This window comes from Oryzias latipes, chromosome 11, assembly GCF_002234675.1.
Source record: "Oryzias latipes chromosome 11, ASM223467v1".
Classification (NCBI taxonomy): domain Eukaryota; kingdom Metazoa; phylum Chordata; class Actinopteri; order Beloniformes; family Adrianichthyidae; genus Oryzias; species Oryzias latipes.
Genome location: NC_019869.2, coordinates 10,053,558 through 10,069,980, shown reverse-complemented (window position 1 = coordinate 10,069,980; position 16,423 = coordinate 10,053,558). Strand labels below are relative to the sequence as shown.

At 39.4% G+C, this 16,423-nt stretch overlaps 1 protein-coding gene across 1 annotated transcript in view; it reads right to left on the bottom strand.

Annotated features, from left to right (window-relative positions):
• vps50 (VPS50, EARP/GARPII complex subunit) overlaps positions 1-16,423 on the bottom strand; it is a 126,102-nt gene that overhangs the window by 55,296 nt on the left and 54,383 nt on the right. Inside the window, exons 13-19 of the mRNA XM_023959805.1 lie at positions 12,235-12,367; positions 5,570-5,661; positions 5,403-5,497; positions 4,597-4,695; positions 2,520-2,610; positions 2,094-2,279; positions 440-558 (exon numbers count right to left, since the gene is read on the bottom strand). Of these exons, the coding sequence (XP_023815573.1) occupies positions 440-558; positions 2,094-2,279; positions 2,520-2,610; positions 4,597-4,695; positions 5,403-5,497; positions 5,570-5,661; positions 12,235-12,367 (815 nt within the window). The remainder of the gene's footprint in view (positions 1-439; positions 559-2,093; positions 2,280-2,519; positions 2,611-4,596; positions 4,696-5,402; positions 5,498-5,569; positions 5,662-12,234; positions 12,368-16,423) is intronic.

The window sequence follows — 16,423 nt, the reverse complement described above, 5'->3', positions numbered from 1 at the left end:
TTGCCGTTAGGTATGAATTTGGGTGTGTGATTTGTGGCCCTGCGACAGACTGGCGACCTGTCCACGACCTTTGGCGACCTTAGCCCACAAATGGCCGGGTTAGGCTCCAGCAGCCTCGTGACTCCGAAAAGGACAAAACGGGTTTAGAAGATGAATGAATGAAAGATTCTGCAAATTGGCCCACTCAAAAGACGAGAAGCCAAATAATTAATTTCTGCCTAGTTCTCTTAATAAATTCTTTAAAAATCAAACAATTTGATTTTCAGGACTTTTTATTTTACAATCTGTCTCCCATAGCTGAAGTGTATCATGATGACCATTACAAACCTCTGTCATCTAACAAATACGTCTATGCTCACTGTATCTTCTGAACATAGATGATCTGACAAGGCCCGAATTTAATAAATGTCATTCTGTGACAGCTTGAGTTAGTACTGACCTCTTCAGAGGGGCGTCACCTGTCTGCTCGTCAACATAATCCTGCTTGAGCTCCTCAGGGACGTCGCTGTCGCTGTCGTATTCCTGATACACGCTCTTCTCCAGCTCATCTGACTCATACTGGAAAAATACGAAAAGAGCGATCAGATTTTTCCCTTGGAGAAAATGTCAAGACACTGAATTCAAATGAAAGTGGAAGCAAAAATCTCCCAAAGAAAAGTATAACAGAGTATTAGGGCCACCATGCAAGAGAAAAATACATTAATATATGAGAAAAAAAGTCAAAAATCTATGAGAATAAACGTGTAAAATAATAAGAAAAATGTCTAAATATCCAAAAGGAAAAATACGCTTTTTCGAGAATAAAGCTGGCTATGAAAGCCTCCATCCACATTACAAGATGGCTACATTCATCAATGCTGCCCTTTATGGTGATGCCATAAGACTTAGGTTTAGGACAGATACCAGTATTTCACCTGATATTTGCTGATACTGATACTTAAGTGTCTACAGCAACACAAAGTTTAGATTTCTTTTTTGTTTCTTATATTTTACCTTTTTAATATACAGCAAAGGATCTCATAGTAACAAGTATCAGTTTAACACTTTACTATAAATATATCTATAAGCATTCAGATCATTCATTGAATATTCGGCATAACTGTAAACTGTAGACTCCCAGTTGCCAGGGATCTTTTAGGAACAACATGTGTCCAAAATAAAAATAACGTTTACCTGAAAACAGTCAATTACTGACTATGACTGTAAACATAAGCGTCCAAATCTATTAGGAACAAGTACACATTTCACAAACTAAAGTGTCTGAAGAATATCAGTAGATTCCTTCTGACAAAATCTCAATCAGTTATGTAAAAATCAGTCCATACCGATACTGGCCCTGATGTATCACTCTTCCCTACTTTAGTTTATCATAGAAATCCATGTGCCATGATCCATTTGGAGCTCTGCGACTATGCTGCCAACAAAGTTAACGCCGCGCCCGCTGGAAATCCACTCCTCGTGGGTCAAAGCCCAGTTTCCAACAAATTCTTTTCGATGACCTTATACTAAAAATTAGTCAATGTTGACTCAATAAAAAACATATTAGTATTTCTTTCTTTATGAAACCAAATCAAAAGTAACCGCTTTCAGTCTCTCATACCAAAACACAACATTGATCTTATTTATCTTAAACATTATTTTGCCTCATAAATGTATGACTTTATTCTAGTAAATTCTCAGATTATAGTTTATGAAATTATAATTGTATTAATGTCAAATATTCACTTCTTTACTCATAGTTCTACAAGTTTATTCTTGTAAAATTTTGACTTTTTTTCTCATTTTTTCACATTTCTGTCCTTTAAATTTTGGATTTTTCTTTTCAAAATGTTACAACTTTATTTTTGTAAAATTATGATTTTTTTCTTTTAATTCTATAACTTTAGTATTGTCAATTTATTTTATTTTTTTATGGAGGCCACCCTATTGTGAAAAGTTCCCATCTTTTTTTTTATTGAATCCTAATTGAATCATGCCTATCCAGAGCCAACACTCTTCCTCATATATCATAGATTGTAGTCAAAATAAATAATACACTATTAGTTTTTAAACTTCTGACAAACAAATGGTTGAGTTCGTTCAGTCAGCTCTACCCCATTAGAGGCCAGCACGTCCTCCGTCTCTTCTTCTTTCTCTTCTATGTGCATCTCAAAGGGGTTCCCGTCCTGGACGTACTGCTGGAACAGAGACTGATCCTCCTGGGCTGCGTAGGAGGTGGAAACAGCCTGTCTGCTTGGGGACACGGATGGAGAGCGACACTGGCCCATGAACTTGAACTCCTGGATCAGAGACAGTGGCAGCAGATGAGGCTCTTAATCATACACGCTGAAAACTTGGTTTCTTTAAAAAAAAAAAAAAAAAAGCTTCAAATGCCGGAAAGTGATCAGACATTTATGAAATTAGACCAAATGAATTATTTTAAAAGTACACGCTAACTGATTTCCTCTGCAATCTTTACATAAAAAGCACATGCAATGGGGGACTTTCCATGGAAAAATGAATGCTTCACATTTACTCACATGGAGCTGGGCGATGTTAAAGTTGGACTTGACTGGACAAAGCTCCCACGTCTCATTTTCCAGAAACATCCTCAACTCCTCCAGACGTGCTCTAAAAGGTTGAGTGGAAGAAAGAAAGAAATCATGTCAGGGAAAAACAAGCATCATGCAGTTTGACATATTTGAACAGACTACAGTAGTTTCTGTGTCCAGAAATATCTAGATTGAACACAGAGACAAACAAAAGTAGCCAGAGTCGCTGATGTTCGGCAGGCATCGTCTTTGAATGTGTTAACAGCACAAACAAATCGTGTTTTTGTTTTAAAGGCTTTAGAAATATATGAAATTACATAATAATAAATACAGGAGGAAGCAGTAGAGACAGTAAAGCATATTTCACTTCAACAGTCAGCATATTCATTCCAAAACCAAAATTAAGTTTAATTTAAGTTGATTGAATTTATTTTATTTGGTTTTTAGTTCACAAAGAATTAAAGCGCTAAAAATGTGGAATAAGTTTTCAATCAATGAAAACTTCCTTTCTTTTTGCAACACTTGGCTGTTTCTAATGGCTAGATTTTGAGAATCCCATCCTCAGGCCAACATTACCCACCCGCTGAGGATTGCACTGCAGCAACTGAGGGACAAATACAGTGAAAGTTCACTTCTGGGTAATGACACAAAATGAATCAAGCTTAATGCACAGTGATCTGCACATTTCCAGCTTCTTCAATGGCGGTGCAGACGTGAGAATCCTCATGTGCTCCTCTCCTCTTCCTCCTCTCCCCTTCAGGTCAATTCCCTCTTACTCTCCTCTTTGGTTACTGGAGCAATTTGTCATCCAGATCACTTCTATCTCATCACATCAAACTCAGAGCTGGATTCCATCATGTCTGATCTGTATCTTCCATCTTTGCCATTTCCCATCACGGGGTTTAAGGCTTAACACAACTCAGACATTTTAGTGCTTTATCAATTACTCTTGACAGATAACCTAAATACTCACTCACGTCATTTATCTCTAATCATATGTAAGATATGCTGATTCTTTTTTTTTTATTGCTAACTGTGTTTTTACTCTAAACAGTGTTACATTAGCATTAGTAAGGTTTCTTTTCTATTTTAAGATTTACTTGGTTCGTTTATCGTCAAAACTACTATTTGTGGCAACGCTCGACATCTATCTCATAAGTATAACCCTAGCTTCTTTTCTTTTACAGATACTTTATATTATATAATACAATAATTCCGTAAAAATCTGAAACTTAAAACTATTCCAAGCTATAAATGTATTTACAGCAAAAATCCCAAACATTGAGATGGAACTTTTTTTGTGTTATAGACCTTCACTGTACATGATAACTGGAATATGTGACCCATCGTTCTAAACAGGAAGTACCCGCTGGCTCCAAGGAGCCAAAATCCCATAGACTTCTATGGAGAAATAAGCAGCTGTTACTCAGTCATTCTATTGGTCAGAATAACCATTCTTGATCTACTTCCTTTGTTTTTACCAGTTCTTGCTAATCCTATATTCTTTCTGTAGTGAAAGTTTTCCAAGTCATAAACTGGTCAATCAGATGTCTTCATAAAAGTAGGTGTTCCACGACAAACGTTCAAATTATTTGTAAGTAAGCCGTTTTCTATGGGTGACGTCACACTCACTCGGTCCAACTTTCATATACAGTCATTGTTTCTACAACACAGAACAAACACGTAGAGTCAATATAAAAATGTATAAATCCTAAAACAAAGTAAAGACAAGGTTAAAACTATGGGATAAAAGACTAAAATATTAGGCAAAGTTCTACTTACTGATATAATGTTCCAAGGTGCCACAATGATGTGTCATAACTCGTATGATTCTTTTAAATCAAAAATTTCAAAGCTAAAACCTTTTTGAAACCTTTACGTAAAATTTTAAATGAAAACTATTACAATAGAGAGGTGGGGTGTCAGTCCTACATCATCCCAAACAGCTGAAACGACTGGCAAACGCAACAGCGAGCTGAGAGACTACTGAGAAAGGAGTTCCAGAGGCATCCAGTGGCCAGGGTTGCAGCCGAATTTTCCTTTAGCAGACGGTGGCTTTGCTCACCTGTGATAGTTTTTAAAGTAGTTAACACTCTGGCGTTTGATTGACTCCTGCAGGACCTCAGACTTGCTGCCACAGAACTCTTCACCAACCTGCATCAACCTGGAACGGGAGGTCGGAGGGACAATAACACAGCAATGATGAAAACCAAAGACTGCATAAACATTTTGATTTTGTAACAGGAATAGAACTTGACACAAAATAGAGCACAAAAAGAAAGAAGGGGAAAATAGAAAGAAAATGTAAAAGAAAGAATAATATTTTTGATAGATCAGTCTCATAAAGCATGGATGGTTTTTTTACAGGACAGGGGATTACAGAAAACAATTTTAGAGTTTAGGTCTTAGAAAAGGAATAAATACATTTTTATTTCACACCTTAAGGGCCTAAATTAGTAAAATACTTCAATTTATGTGTTTTAGTTGAACTTGACTTCCAATAAAGAGGGCAAAAACAAATCCAAACAGCACAAAAATGACTAATTCCTATTTGTTGTTTGTTAAATTAATGACAGATATTTCATTATAATCAGAGCATATTGAATTGGCAAGTTGTTAAATCTGGGTTATATTGTTATATTTTTAAACAGTGTCTCAATGGAGCTGATGGAGCTGTGTTTTTACTGATGTGAGTGCGTTGCTGAGTGTGTGACTGAGCAAATGAGCGATCCGACACAAAGAAGAGGGTGTGGGAAAAGCTCTGGAGCTCATCCAGAAGAACATGACGCAGGAGGCAGGGGGCCGCCAGAGCAAGACAAAGATGGGCAATTAGTGGAAAAAGGCAAAAACGAGGCAGACGGCGAGATGTACCTGCTGATGACGTCCAGAACCACGATGAAATCGTCAAATTTGAAGTTGGACATGTCCGTTCCCAGGATGTAAGACTTCACTTTCAGCTGGACGTCCTGTGGAGAGGGATTAGGGGATGGTGTGATTTGTGCAAGAAGACTTTGTGGAGATGAAATCTGGAGACAAACCTGCCAGATCCGTGAGAGTCCGTGCTCCAACTTCTTTTTGACGTAGCTACGATCCACAATCGACTCATCAGACTTTGATGCTGCAAGCTCATCTACAATGGATGGAGACAAATAAAAAAAAACAAAAAGGGGTCACAGAAAAGTCATTTTTTGTTTGTTTGCTTAATAAAGCAATTCAGTAAAATATGACGAATAAAACCTGGTCCGATTGATCTGGATATTGAAAATTAGTATCGTCAAACGCCCTTCACTTTGAGCTGATGATTCACCAGAGAACAGCTGTCAGGAGCTGTTGCCAGTCAGCATCTGACAAGAGAGAAGGTCAAGCATTCCCAACAGAGAAAGAGACTGACAGCAGCCCAGAGACCAGCAGGACAATGCTGGATGACTGCTCAATAAGCTGTTAGAACCCTGTTCCCTGTCTGACATGATTCCTCCTCCATCATCGGCTCACTGTCCCCTCTCTTGTATGTTTGTTGTCTCTATTCTCCCAGATCAGACAGACTATCATGTGGTGCAGTGTCAAAAGAAAATCAATCCTTACCTTCAGTCGAAAATTGCCTTTATAAATCTCTGGCTGCTTGTGCCGTATTAAATGGATTTTTGGAGAAAAAAGGCAGCACTGAGCCTTAAAGCCGAGAGGGCTGTCAAGCCCACATGCAGTGACTTTACTGGAATCTCATCAGTGGACAGACCAAAGGAATCGTCAATAATTTGCACCTTTGGCAGCAACAATTTACATTTCTAAGGAAAACATTTTATTGACATATTATATCAGGAAATGGGGTTTAACTCTCACAGTGTAAAAATGTAAATCAGTCGATAAGTAAGGGGTCATTTTTTAAGGAAAAAGAAATGATTTTGTTTAGGGTCGACAATATATAATAACTGAATTTTTTCATAAATATTTCAGTGTTATTTTTTGTGGAGAAACATTCCTTTTACTTTGTAAGAATAGAAAAGCCTGAGTAGGACAAAGAGTATATTTGACTAAGATCGTTTGGCTAATCGTGAATCAGAAGCAGAGGAAGAGCGAGCGTCTAAACAGATGAGAGGAAAAGATTATTTCTTTTTCTGTTTGAGTATTTGATTTATGTCTTTGTACCCTGGGCTTGCCACAAAACTTTAAGAAAAGTTTAAACCAAAGGTGGGTCATATCGTGTCCAGCACTAATTAGCATTTGATCCCATTTGCACTCCTTTGGCACAGATCCACCTTTTAATCTGTAGAAGACAACTCATCAAGGTCTTGGCACACAAGTGTTAATAATAATAAAATAAATATAAATAAAATAAATTGGCCTGAATGAGCAAACTTTAAAATATGTGTGTGTTCGATTTATTAAATATATATGCTTTGAAGCTTTTTTTTTTAATTGTAAACTTTTATCTTGTAATTTTGTACTTTTGTTGCCTTTTTTTTTTAAACTTGTCTGAAAAATGATCCAAACCATGACTTTTGTGATCCCACCCTTGAGCTTTAGTGACCAAGATGAGCTTAAAATAGGGCTAAAACGGCAATCATTTTATTGCTTTCAAAACTGTAAAAAAAAAAATAAAAAATAAAAATAAAAGGGGGGCAGTCGTGGTGCAGTGATAGGGGGGGTCGACCACTGATCGAAAAATTGCAGGTTCGATCCTCGCCTTCCCCGCCCATGTGTCGAAGTGTCCTTGGGCAAAACACTGAACACCTCTTTGCCTCTGGTGGAAAGTTGGCATCAGTGTTGGGCAGCGGAGCCGCCACCAGAGTGTGAATGTGTCTGTGAATGTGACTTTAAGGCACTTTGGGCCCTTCGAGGAAGGTAGAAAAGCGCTATATAATAATAATAAGTATACGCCATTTCGCATTTACCATAAAAGCTTAAAACAGGAAAAAACCAAGTGTTAGGGTTGCCAGTTAAAATAACATTTTTTTCTAGCAATTTAGGGGGGCTTCTGGTTCCTGGTTAGGACTTCCGGTTTCAGCCATTGATGTCTAGAGGTCCTCTTGAGACACATAGCTCTCAGTAACGGAGAGGGGGTGTTGCTCCATGCCAACTGTCCTGCCAACAACTCAGAGGCACATTTTCCAATGAGCTACTGCTGCCCTACAGTAACTATGTTCTAGAAAACGCCAAAAAAAATCATTTTATCTAAAAACTGCATAATCATAATTAAAATACCACTGGAAAAGCTTTTAAAACAGATCAATAGATGATCGGAGTGGGTCTTTGTCAGTTAAATGCATCTAGACAAAAAAGAAAAACACAATAAGTTTTACATTACAGTTTGGAAAAGAACCTAACGCACTATGTTTGTAACGTAGCGGTACTTGAACGTCACATTTCTCCATAACTAAATGCGCAGGAAGGCATCGCACAGATCTGATTTGATGGATGATAAATAAAGACTCAAGAATTTGAAGTCTTTTCAGTAAGATTCAGATTTGTGCTGTTACAGTCATAAAAGTAAGCCTGTTATTTGCCCTTAGAACACATTAAATAAATTGAAGGCAATCCACAAGTCAGAAACCAAAACAGGAAATTTACATATACAGAGAACAATATTTCTGCAAAGTTAAGAGGAATCCCTTTAACGTGTGAAGAAATCACAGATTTGAGAGCTCAGAATTTACAGCCTGTGAGAACTTAAACTATTTTAATAAACGGTTCAGTTTCAGAGTCTCTGGAATCTTAAACTATGTCAGAGAGGGTTAGGTTTATTATCACATGCTATATATTATTAAAAGTTGGTATTATTGCAGCATAGTTACAAACCTAGAACTACTTGAAGAGAAGCAGATCTGCTGGAAAAATGCCGTCAGAAATGAGCTAAAAGTACAGAGTGCAGCATTCTGAATCTTTTCTTTTTTTTTTAGTTCCAGGCTCAGTTTTTAAATCACAACCTCATTTTATAAATTAAGAATGTGTTATATTTATTTAGTCCTTTCAAAAGAACTTTACAAAATAAGATCTAACTGTGCAACTGGAAAAAAAAGTGTTTTTTACTGTTTTTTTTTTTAACAATTTATTACCCATTTTGTTTATTTTTGCATCAAATATGTTTAAAATTTTAATCTAAAAAACACATTTTCCTTAATTTTGTTTGAAGGAATTAAAATCACATCAGAAAAAAGAATGTTTTTTATTTTCTACCCAATTATGCAAATAATTTCTCAAAAGAAACGTAAATGTGATTTTGTTAATTCTTTAACCTTCTGTCCCACAGTTAAGTGTGTCTATGGTGAACATTACAGACCTTCCTCATCTTTTATGTTGGAAACTTACAGAATAGGTGACTTACAAATACATTTGTCCGCACTGTAGTGGAAAAAAATGTCTACGTCTTTGTGTCTATGTATGGCATTTCCACTCAATGGTAAACCACTTAAATGCTTTGATAAAAAAATTTGAGCTCTCTCTATAGAGAAAAGTATAAAACTCTTAAAGTACACTGGTCTTACATAGGTGTGCAGGTTATTATTTCAGATAAATCTTATGAAAACGATTCTGTAGCATAATTAAAAATAAAAGTCAAAACCAGAAATGATTTTTTAATTTCCAAAATTAAGCTGCATCAAATAACTCAAAATTAAAATGAAAAAGCAATCCACAAAAATGCTTTTTCATTTTCTTCTTCAACACTGCTGATTCTGTCACTTAATTAAAATGATAATGAAAATGGTATTTGACATTTCATTTTCAAAAAGTTCTCTGGTAAATGTGTGGCAAAAATCTTTTAGAAATGTCTAATTTGACGATTAAAATGGATTAATAGAAATGCTTTTTCATTTTCAAAATGAAGCTGCATCACATGACTCAAAATTAAAATTCAATACTTCAAAATGCTTTTTCATTTCTACTTAAAAAACGCTTATTCTGATTAATAATTAAAATGAAAATGCAAAGAGGGGATTGCATTTTCATTTTAACATCCACCCTACGAACATTGTCACATTATTCAATTCCACTTCCAGAGGGGAGGCGGGGCGATGACGTCAGTGCTGTGTGTGTATGTAGTCAACAAATGCAGCTTCATTTTGAAAATGTAAAAGCATTTCTGGTTTTGACTTTTATTTTTAATCATGCTACACAATCGTTTCCATAAAATCGGGGCAAGATTTAGACACTGAACAATTCAATAACTTGCCAAAAGTAATAGAAAAAAAACACCAATAGAAATAAAACAAATCTTTAATTGGCATTTTTGGCAAAACTACAGTAACTTTAGAATCCTAAAATAAGTCAGATTTAGACTTTAAATTGAACCTTAGTACGAGCAAAAGAAAACACAAGATGTCCCTCTCTTTATCCTAAAAGAAAAAAACAAGGGAGAGAAAGAGTGTTTGAACAAACACCAGCCAAGGGGCCAAACCCCCAAATCCATCTGAACCCTGGATCTATCCCCATTCTAGAGTCAGACAGACTGGTTTTAATGCTCCCGGCATCTGTCACTTCAAAGTTCAGTCAAAGAGATTCAAGCGCTTCCAAATACTGAAATGACGGCAAAAAGCAGAACTACTGATGAAAGAATTCATATCAATTAAATATGACAACAAGTAGCTATAACTACCACAATCAGGCATCACATATGACAAGGAGAACATTTGAAGAATCTGTCAGTGCAGACAAACGTAAAAAAAACATGACACGGCCTCCTCCATCCCAATAAATCTGTTTTGTCAGTTATTTGGAGAAGACACTTCTCCATAAAACTTGTTTTCCTTCATGAACTGACAAGAATGATTAAACAACCTAACACAACAAATTATCTGGCTGGAGTCCCGAAATTCATTGTGATGTCTGTCTCACTGGGGAAATGGCTGCAGGGGCCTTAAACGCATCGAACACTAGGACTCTAATGGTCTCTTGTGTTAAACTGATGTCAGTGTCAACTCAAAGCTCACTTTTACAAGTGTGATAAAGCTCACATGACACACTGCTTCAAAGGAGCCTCACTCATGGAAATGGAGACTAGCAGATAGCCAGGTCACTTCTGTAGACTGAGGACAGAGATGACAATCAAATTATGGGATGACGGATGTGTCTCATACAATAACATCAGAGTGTGTCCTTTCTCCCCGAGAACAATGCCTAAAACAGAATCATTTTAACGCAAAATGTCACCAATCGTTCCAGACACAGTCATTTATCTAATGAACTGGGCACAGTGCAAGAAATATCAACGGAGATGGAAATAGAAGTTCAATTTACATAATATCTACCTAACATGGCAAAAAAAAAGTGCTGCGATGTAAACATACATTAAAGGTAGCATAGATTTGTCAGTCGCCCTGATAAGCTACAACGTATGAACTCTTTACTGTATATACGAACTGGATTGGGTGAGTGTGACGTCTCCCATAGAAAATGGCTTAATTGTAGCTGCAACAAAAATAAATAAAGCCAGTTGCCACTTTTTTGTGATAGTAGTCATGTTGGAAGCAGACGACGCCAGTAAGCAATGACTGGTCTAAAGCGATCTCAGTTAACATTTCTATGGAACCACTCAGGCCAATCAGGAGAGAGCTTATTGGAAGTCCACACCCAAAAGCGAGCTTGGGAGAATCTGCTCAATCTGCTCTTTCAAGCGTTGGATGGGGAACCACCTACTTTTATTGAGGCATCTGATTGGTCAGTTCATAATCTAAATAACTTGCACTACAGAAAAAAAATAGCATGAAAAAAATTAGGATTAGCAAAAATGATAAAGAATAAAGGTAGCAGAGTAAGAATGTTTACTGTGATAGACATCTATGGGATTCCTGGAGCCAGGGGGTGGGGATGACTCAGTCAACAGTTGGGTTCTCATATACGGTCAGTAGTATGAAGTGACAAAAGCTCATGACTCAACAATCTATTTACTACAATTTCTTCTCTTAACTCTCCTTGCAAAAGTCTTATTTTCCAAAAAAAATAAAGCCAGCACTTGACCTAAAAAAAAACAAAAGTTAATTGAAAAGGAAATGTTGTCACTGGACAAAAAGCGTTTTATGAGTGAGACTGAAATATTACTATATAAGAAACAGGTCAGAACTTTCATGAACTTTCACTTGTTCCCATGTGTAACAGTGCGTCTCTGATCAGGACAGGTATCAGATGTGATCAGCAGATTTGTACCACAAAGTCAAAGCAGTACTTAGAAGGTTCCGTAACCTGCACTCAAATCTATTTGCTCACTCATCGAAGCCAAATAAATGGAATATTTACATTCTGAGTAGTAGATAAAGTACAATGTTTTATTCATGAAACTGTAAACTCTACAATTTTAGTATCTCTCATATAAATTCAGCATTATATCAATTTTAAAGATGAGATAAAAGCACAACAAATTAATGTATTCATTTCTCTGGAGAAAAACTAAACGCTTTAAGAAAAATAACTTAATTCAATCATTATAACACTCTCTTTTTGATCATTACAATCCCAGATAGCCTTGTGTACAGGGAAATCAGATATCATTAAAATGCATTTGAAAAATACAAGCAACTTTTGAGGACCGCTGCTCTTTTAATCAGAAGAAGCAGCTTTATTAATCCCAAAGGAAATTAAAAATCAACAATAAAGGAAGCCGATTTTGGTCAATAGCTGCACAAGGAGCCTCTTAACAGATAACTGCAATCATCCTGTAAACATCTGCACATGGTTTAGTGCAACACTGAAAATGCTAGAGGAAATATAAACCAACCTGGAGGGGGTGTGGTCTCCTGTCTGTCTTGCTCCTCGTGCCACTGCATTGTGCGGTGATAGCTTAGCATCACCTCCCACAAAGCTTTGCAAAGATCCATCAGGCAGGGAATGTAGCTGTCAAGCGTGATGTGCTGCAAAAAATAATAATAATAGTATTTAGACATAATTATTTTTATCCAAATCAAATCTCATGCTCTAATATACTACCAGCTTTACCACGGGACTATGGTGTAACTAATCAAATGGACCTAATCACTGATCATTGGAAAGAGGGATCGTCTCTTTAAAAGGATTTAACATTTGTCTTGTCTATTTAGGTGTGCGGTACTATATTACAGGACAGAAACCAGGAATGAAATAAATATTCGCTGTTAGGAAATCTAAGATGGTTGCTGTTCACCTTCTCCACAGCGCATCAGCTTTCACTCATTCGCACAGGTTGTTGGGTAGAGAGTTTTTACGCTGGTTGGTAAATGGTAAATGGCGTATACTTGTATAGCGCCTTTCTTCCTACAAGGACAAAGCGCTTTACAGTCACAGACCCATTCACCCAGTCACACACACATTCACTCACACATTCACACACTGATGGCGGCTCCGCTGCCAAACACAGGCACCTGCCTACCACCAGAGGCAAGGTGGGGTTCGGTGTCTTTTTTTTTTTTTTTTTTTTTAACTTGTCCTGTCCAACAGCTAGGCAAACAGATGAGAGCTGAGGGCCTCTTGTGTTGGACATATTTTATTTTAACAAGAGGGGTTATTCATCTTCAGACAAACCAAAGTATGTCTGAATAAACCCCTTTTGTAATTGAGGCCAAACTTTATTAATTTCAATCATGTTTGAAAATCTTTGGTGTTGGACCGGACGGAAAAGGAAAGAGGGGAAGAAGAGAGAGGGACGTTAGAGAGAGGGGGGGGTAGGAGGGTGATAATAGGAGGGGAAGGGGGGTAAGACCATGAAGCAGCATAGAGCAGACAGGTTTACTGGTTGTTTATCGTTACGGTACGGTTCAAATGTAGTACAAAAAGGGCGGGGCCTGTTCACACACACTCAAATATTATCAACACACCTGCTAGCCGCAAAAATGTCCACATGTCAACATGCACACAAAACAGATAGTGTTCACGAACGCATACCTATGCCTTTAAACCAACTAGTGTGAAATCTTTCATTCATTCAATCATGCAAACTATTAGTTCAAAGGTGAGCTAACACCTGTGCTCAGGTGAGTGTTTATGTTCTTCTAAAATGGATGGTGGAATGTGAAAAGAAGGAGGAGGAGCGCCCAGCCACACCCATACCCCCGCCGCAGCAGCCGCGGCAGCCGGAATTCCCCCAACGCCACACGGGAACAGGCAGGGAACAACCGCCCCCCGGGCGACCAAGACCGCCACCCAGGCCAGGGCCAGCAGGACCGCCGCGAGGCCCCCAGAGCCAGAGAGCAGGGAGGCGCAGAGGGAAAGAGAGCGCCGCCCCAGCCCAGCCAGGAAAGCAGCCCCCCGCCGCGCCGGAAGAGCCCAACGCAGGGCCCCACCGGAGAGGGACGCCCACAGCCCCAGACGAGCACCCCACCACCACCCAGGAGTTCCGGGCATCCCCCCGCCCCGACCCCAGGTACGAGCCAGGACCCCCCAAGGGAGACCCGCTCCGCACTCCAGGCAGCCACCCACCCGGCCCACGGTTGGTCCAGGTAGGAGCAAGGCAGGGGCCCGCCGCCCCCGCCCAGGAGGAGGGAACCCCGGGGAAAAAAGGGCGGCCCACAAGGGATGTTATAAATATGGCCCGACCAGGCTCTGCCATGTTGGAAGTTTGGCGGGGCCCAGCGCCCAGGGGCAAGGACCAGGACCCACCCCCCAGGGACACGAACACCCCCGGCTCAGGTGTAATATGAACCCCCCCACCGTGCGGAGAGAGCACCGCCGGGCCCAGGGAGCCGGCACCCAAGGGACACGGCCGCCATCGCCAAGGGGCCCGCACCCCCCACCAGGGAAGGGGTAGGGGACAGATGGACCCAGGTCCCACCTTCCTTGTAAAATGTGTGTGCGTGTATGGGTGTTTGAGAGGGTGTTTGTGTGCATGTGTGTGTGTTTATGTTTGAATGTATATATTGAAGGGGGAGGGGTGTGTGTACTAAGGGGGGTGCAGTTAAAATTGGCGAGTAGGGCACTAAGGGGACATCTCCTGATTACTCACAGTGATGTCCCCTCACCCTCCACACCAAGGGGCCCTAAATGTCTAAGGTGCGGTTAAAATTGGCGGGTAGGGTGCCAGGAGGACATCTGCTGCTTGCTTGCAGTGATGTCTAAGCACCCCCCCTACCAAGGACCCTACATGTCTAAGGTGCAAATAAAACCGAAAGAGGGGGGGCCCACTCCATACGGCAACCATAGGAGGGGGGCCACTCCCAAGTAGCCCCCCCCCAAGGCGCATTGCAGGCTAGACCCCCCACCCCCTCACCCTAATATGAGGTTATATAAGGAAGGGGGTAAGTTGGGGTTCAGTGTCTTGCCCAAGGACACTTCGACTCATGGGCGTGCAAGGCGGGAATCGAACCTGCAATCTTATGATCATGGGTCGACCGCCCTACCACTGCACCACGGCCGCCCCGACACAACCCTGTTTTTAAGGCACAGGGAGACCCAGACAGATAGGCAGCAGCATGAAGGGTCTTGCCTAAGGATCCACACTGCATTAAGCTCATTGCACGCCATGGGAAGGTTTCCTGCACGCCAGTCCTACACCCATCCAGCTGTTAGGAAATGAAATATAGTAATAGGGCAAGAGGTGGATTTTCCAGCAAGTGTATCCAAAAGGTTAAACTATTCAAGACCCGCTTTTCTCTTAGCCATTCTTAGCCCCAAAACAGAACTGAGCCTCCTCCATGTTTCACAGTAGGGACAGTGTTCTTTTCATTGTATGCTTTATTTTTGAGTCTACCAACATACATAGAGCTGATGTGCCTTACCAAAAAGCTCCAGTTTCGTCTCATCTGTTCAAAGGACATTTTCTCAGAAGCTTTGTGGCTTGTCAACATGCATTTTTACAAATTCCAGTCTGGCTTTTTATGATTTCCTTTCAACAGTGGTGTCCTCCTTGGTCGTCTCCCATGAAGTCCACTCTGGCTCAAACAACGACGAATGGTGCCACTGATGTACCTTGATCTAGGAGTTCTCCTTTAATGTTTTTGGAGGTTGTTCTGGGCTCTTTGGATACAGTTCCAACTATCTGTCTCCTCAATTTATCATCAATTTTCCTCTTCCTATTCGTCCAGGGAGGTTGTCTACTGTCCCGTGGGTCTTAAACTTCTGAATAATATGTGCCACTGTCGTCACAGGAACTTCAAGCTGCTTAGAGATGGTTTTATAGCCTTTACCTTTACAATTTTTGTCTATAATTTTGTTTCTAATGTCCTGGGACAATCCTCTCCTTGGCTTTCTGTTGTCCATGTTCAGTGTGGTTCACACCTTTTCACCAAATAGCAACGTGACTATTTGTCTCCCTTTAAATAGGCAGACCACTGTATGATCTAGAAAATGACACAAGCTTTTTCTTTTGGGCTAAAAATGGCAAAATCATAATTAAACAACCAATTGGAACGCTTATAAAAGAAATGAAAAGGTGATCGGGGTGGGACTTTAAAGAGTTAAAAGATGGGTACATGTCAGACTCACAAGCATATGAATGAAAAGTTAGAAAAGAATTGGGCTTTTATGGCCTTTATGGGATGCTCTCAGAAAAAAAACTTTAAAACTTTATATTAATTTAAATATTACACCTTAGGGATATTAAGCCTAAAACCTGTTTAATGCATAATAGTTGTTTAAGACTATAATGGTTAAAAGTGTATGTTTATTATGTGATAATAGTCTTAAACAACTATCGTGTTTAAGAACACGATCTTTCCTTGTTTGATCAGGATAGTTTTTTTTTAACATCCACTGCAAAAATGTGTTCACAGTAATCCAGGACTACAAGAACACTTAAGGAAAAAGCAGCCAGTCTGAATAAAATTAAACACCTGCACATATGTGGCGCTGCTTTTTTTTTCTTGGCACTTCATCGAGATCATGAGTGATTGACTTACAACAGCAAAGGTGAATCCATCACCAGAAGATTTTTCAAAGCGACATCTAAAGAAAGAAAATTACTTTAAGCCCAGGGAGAGAAGTACTTCAGCATTCACTGG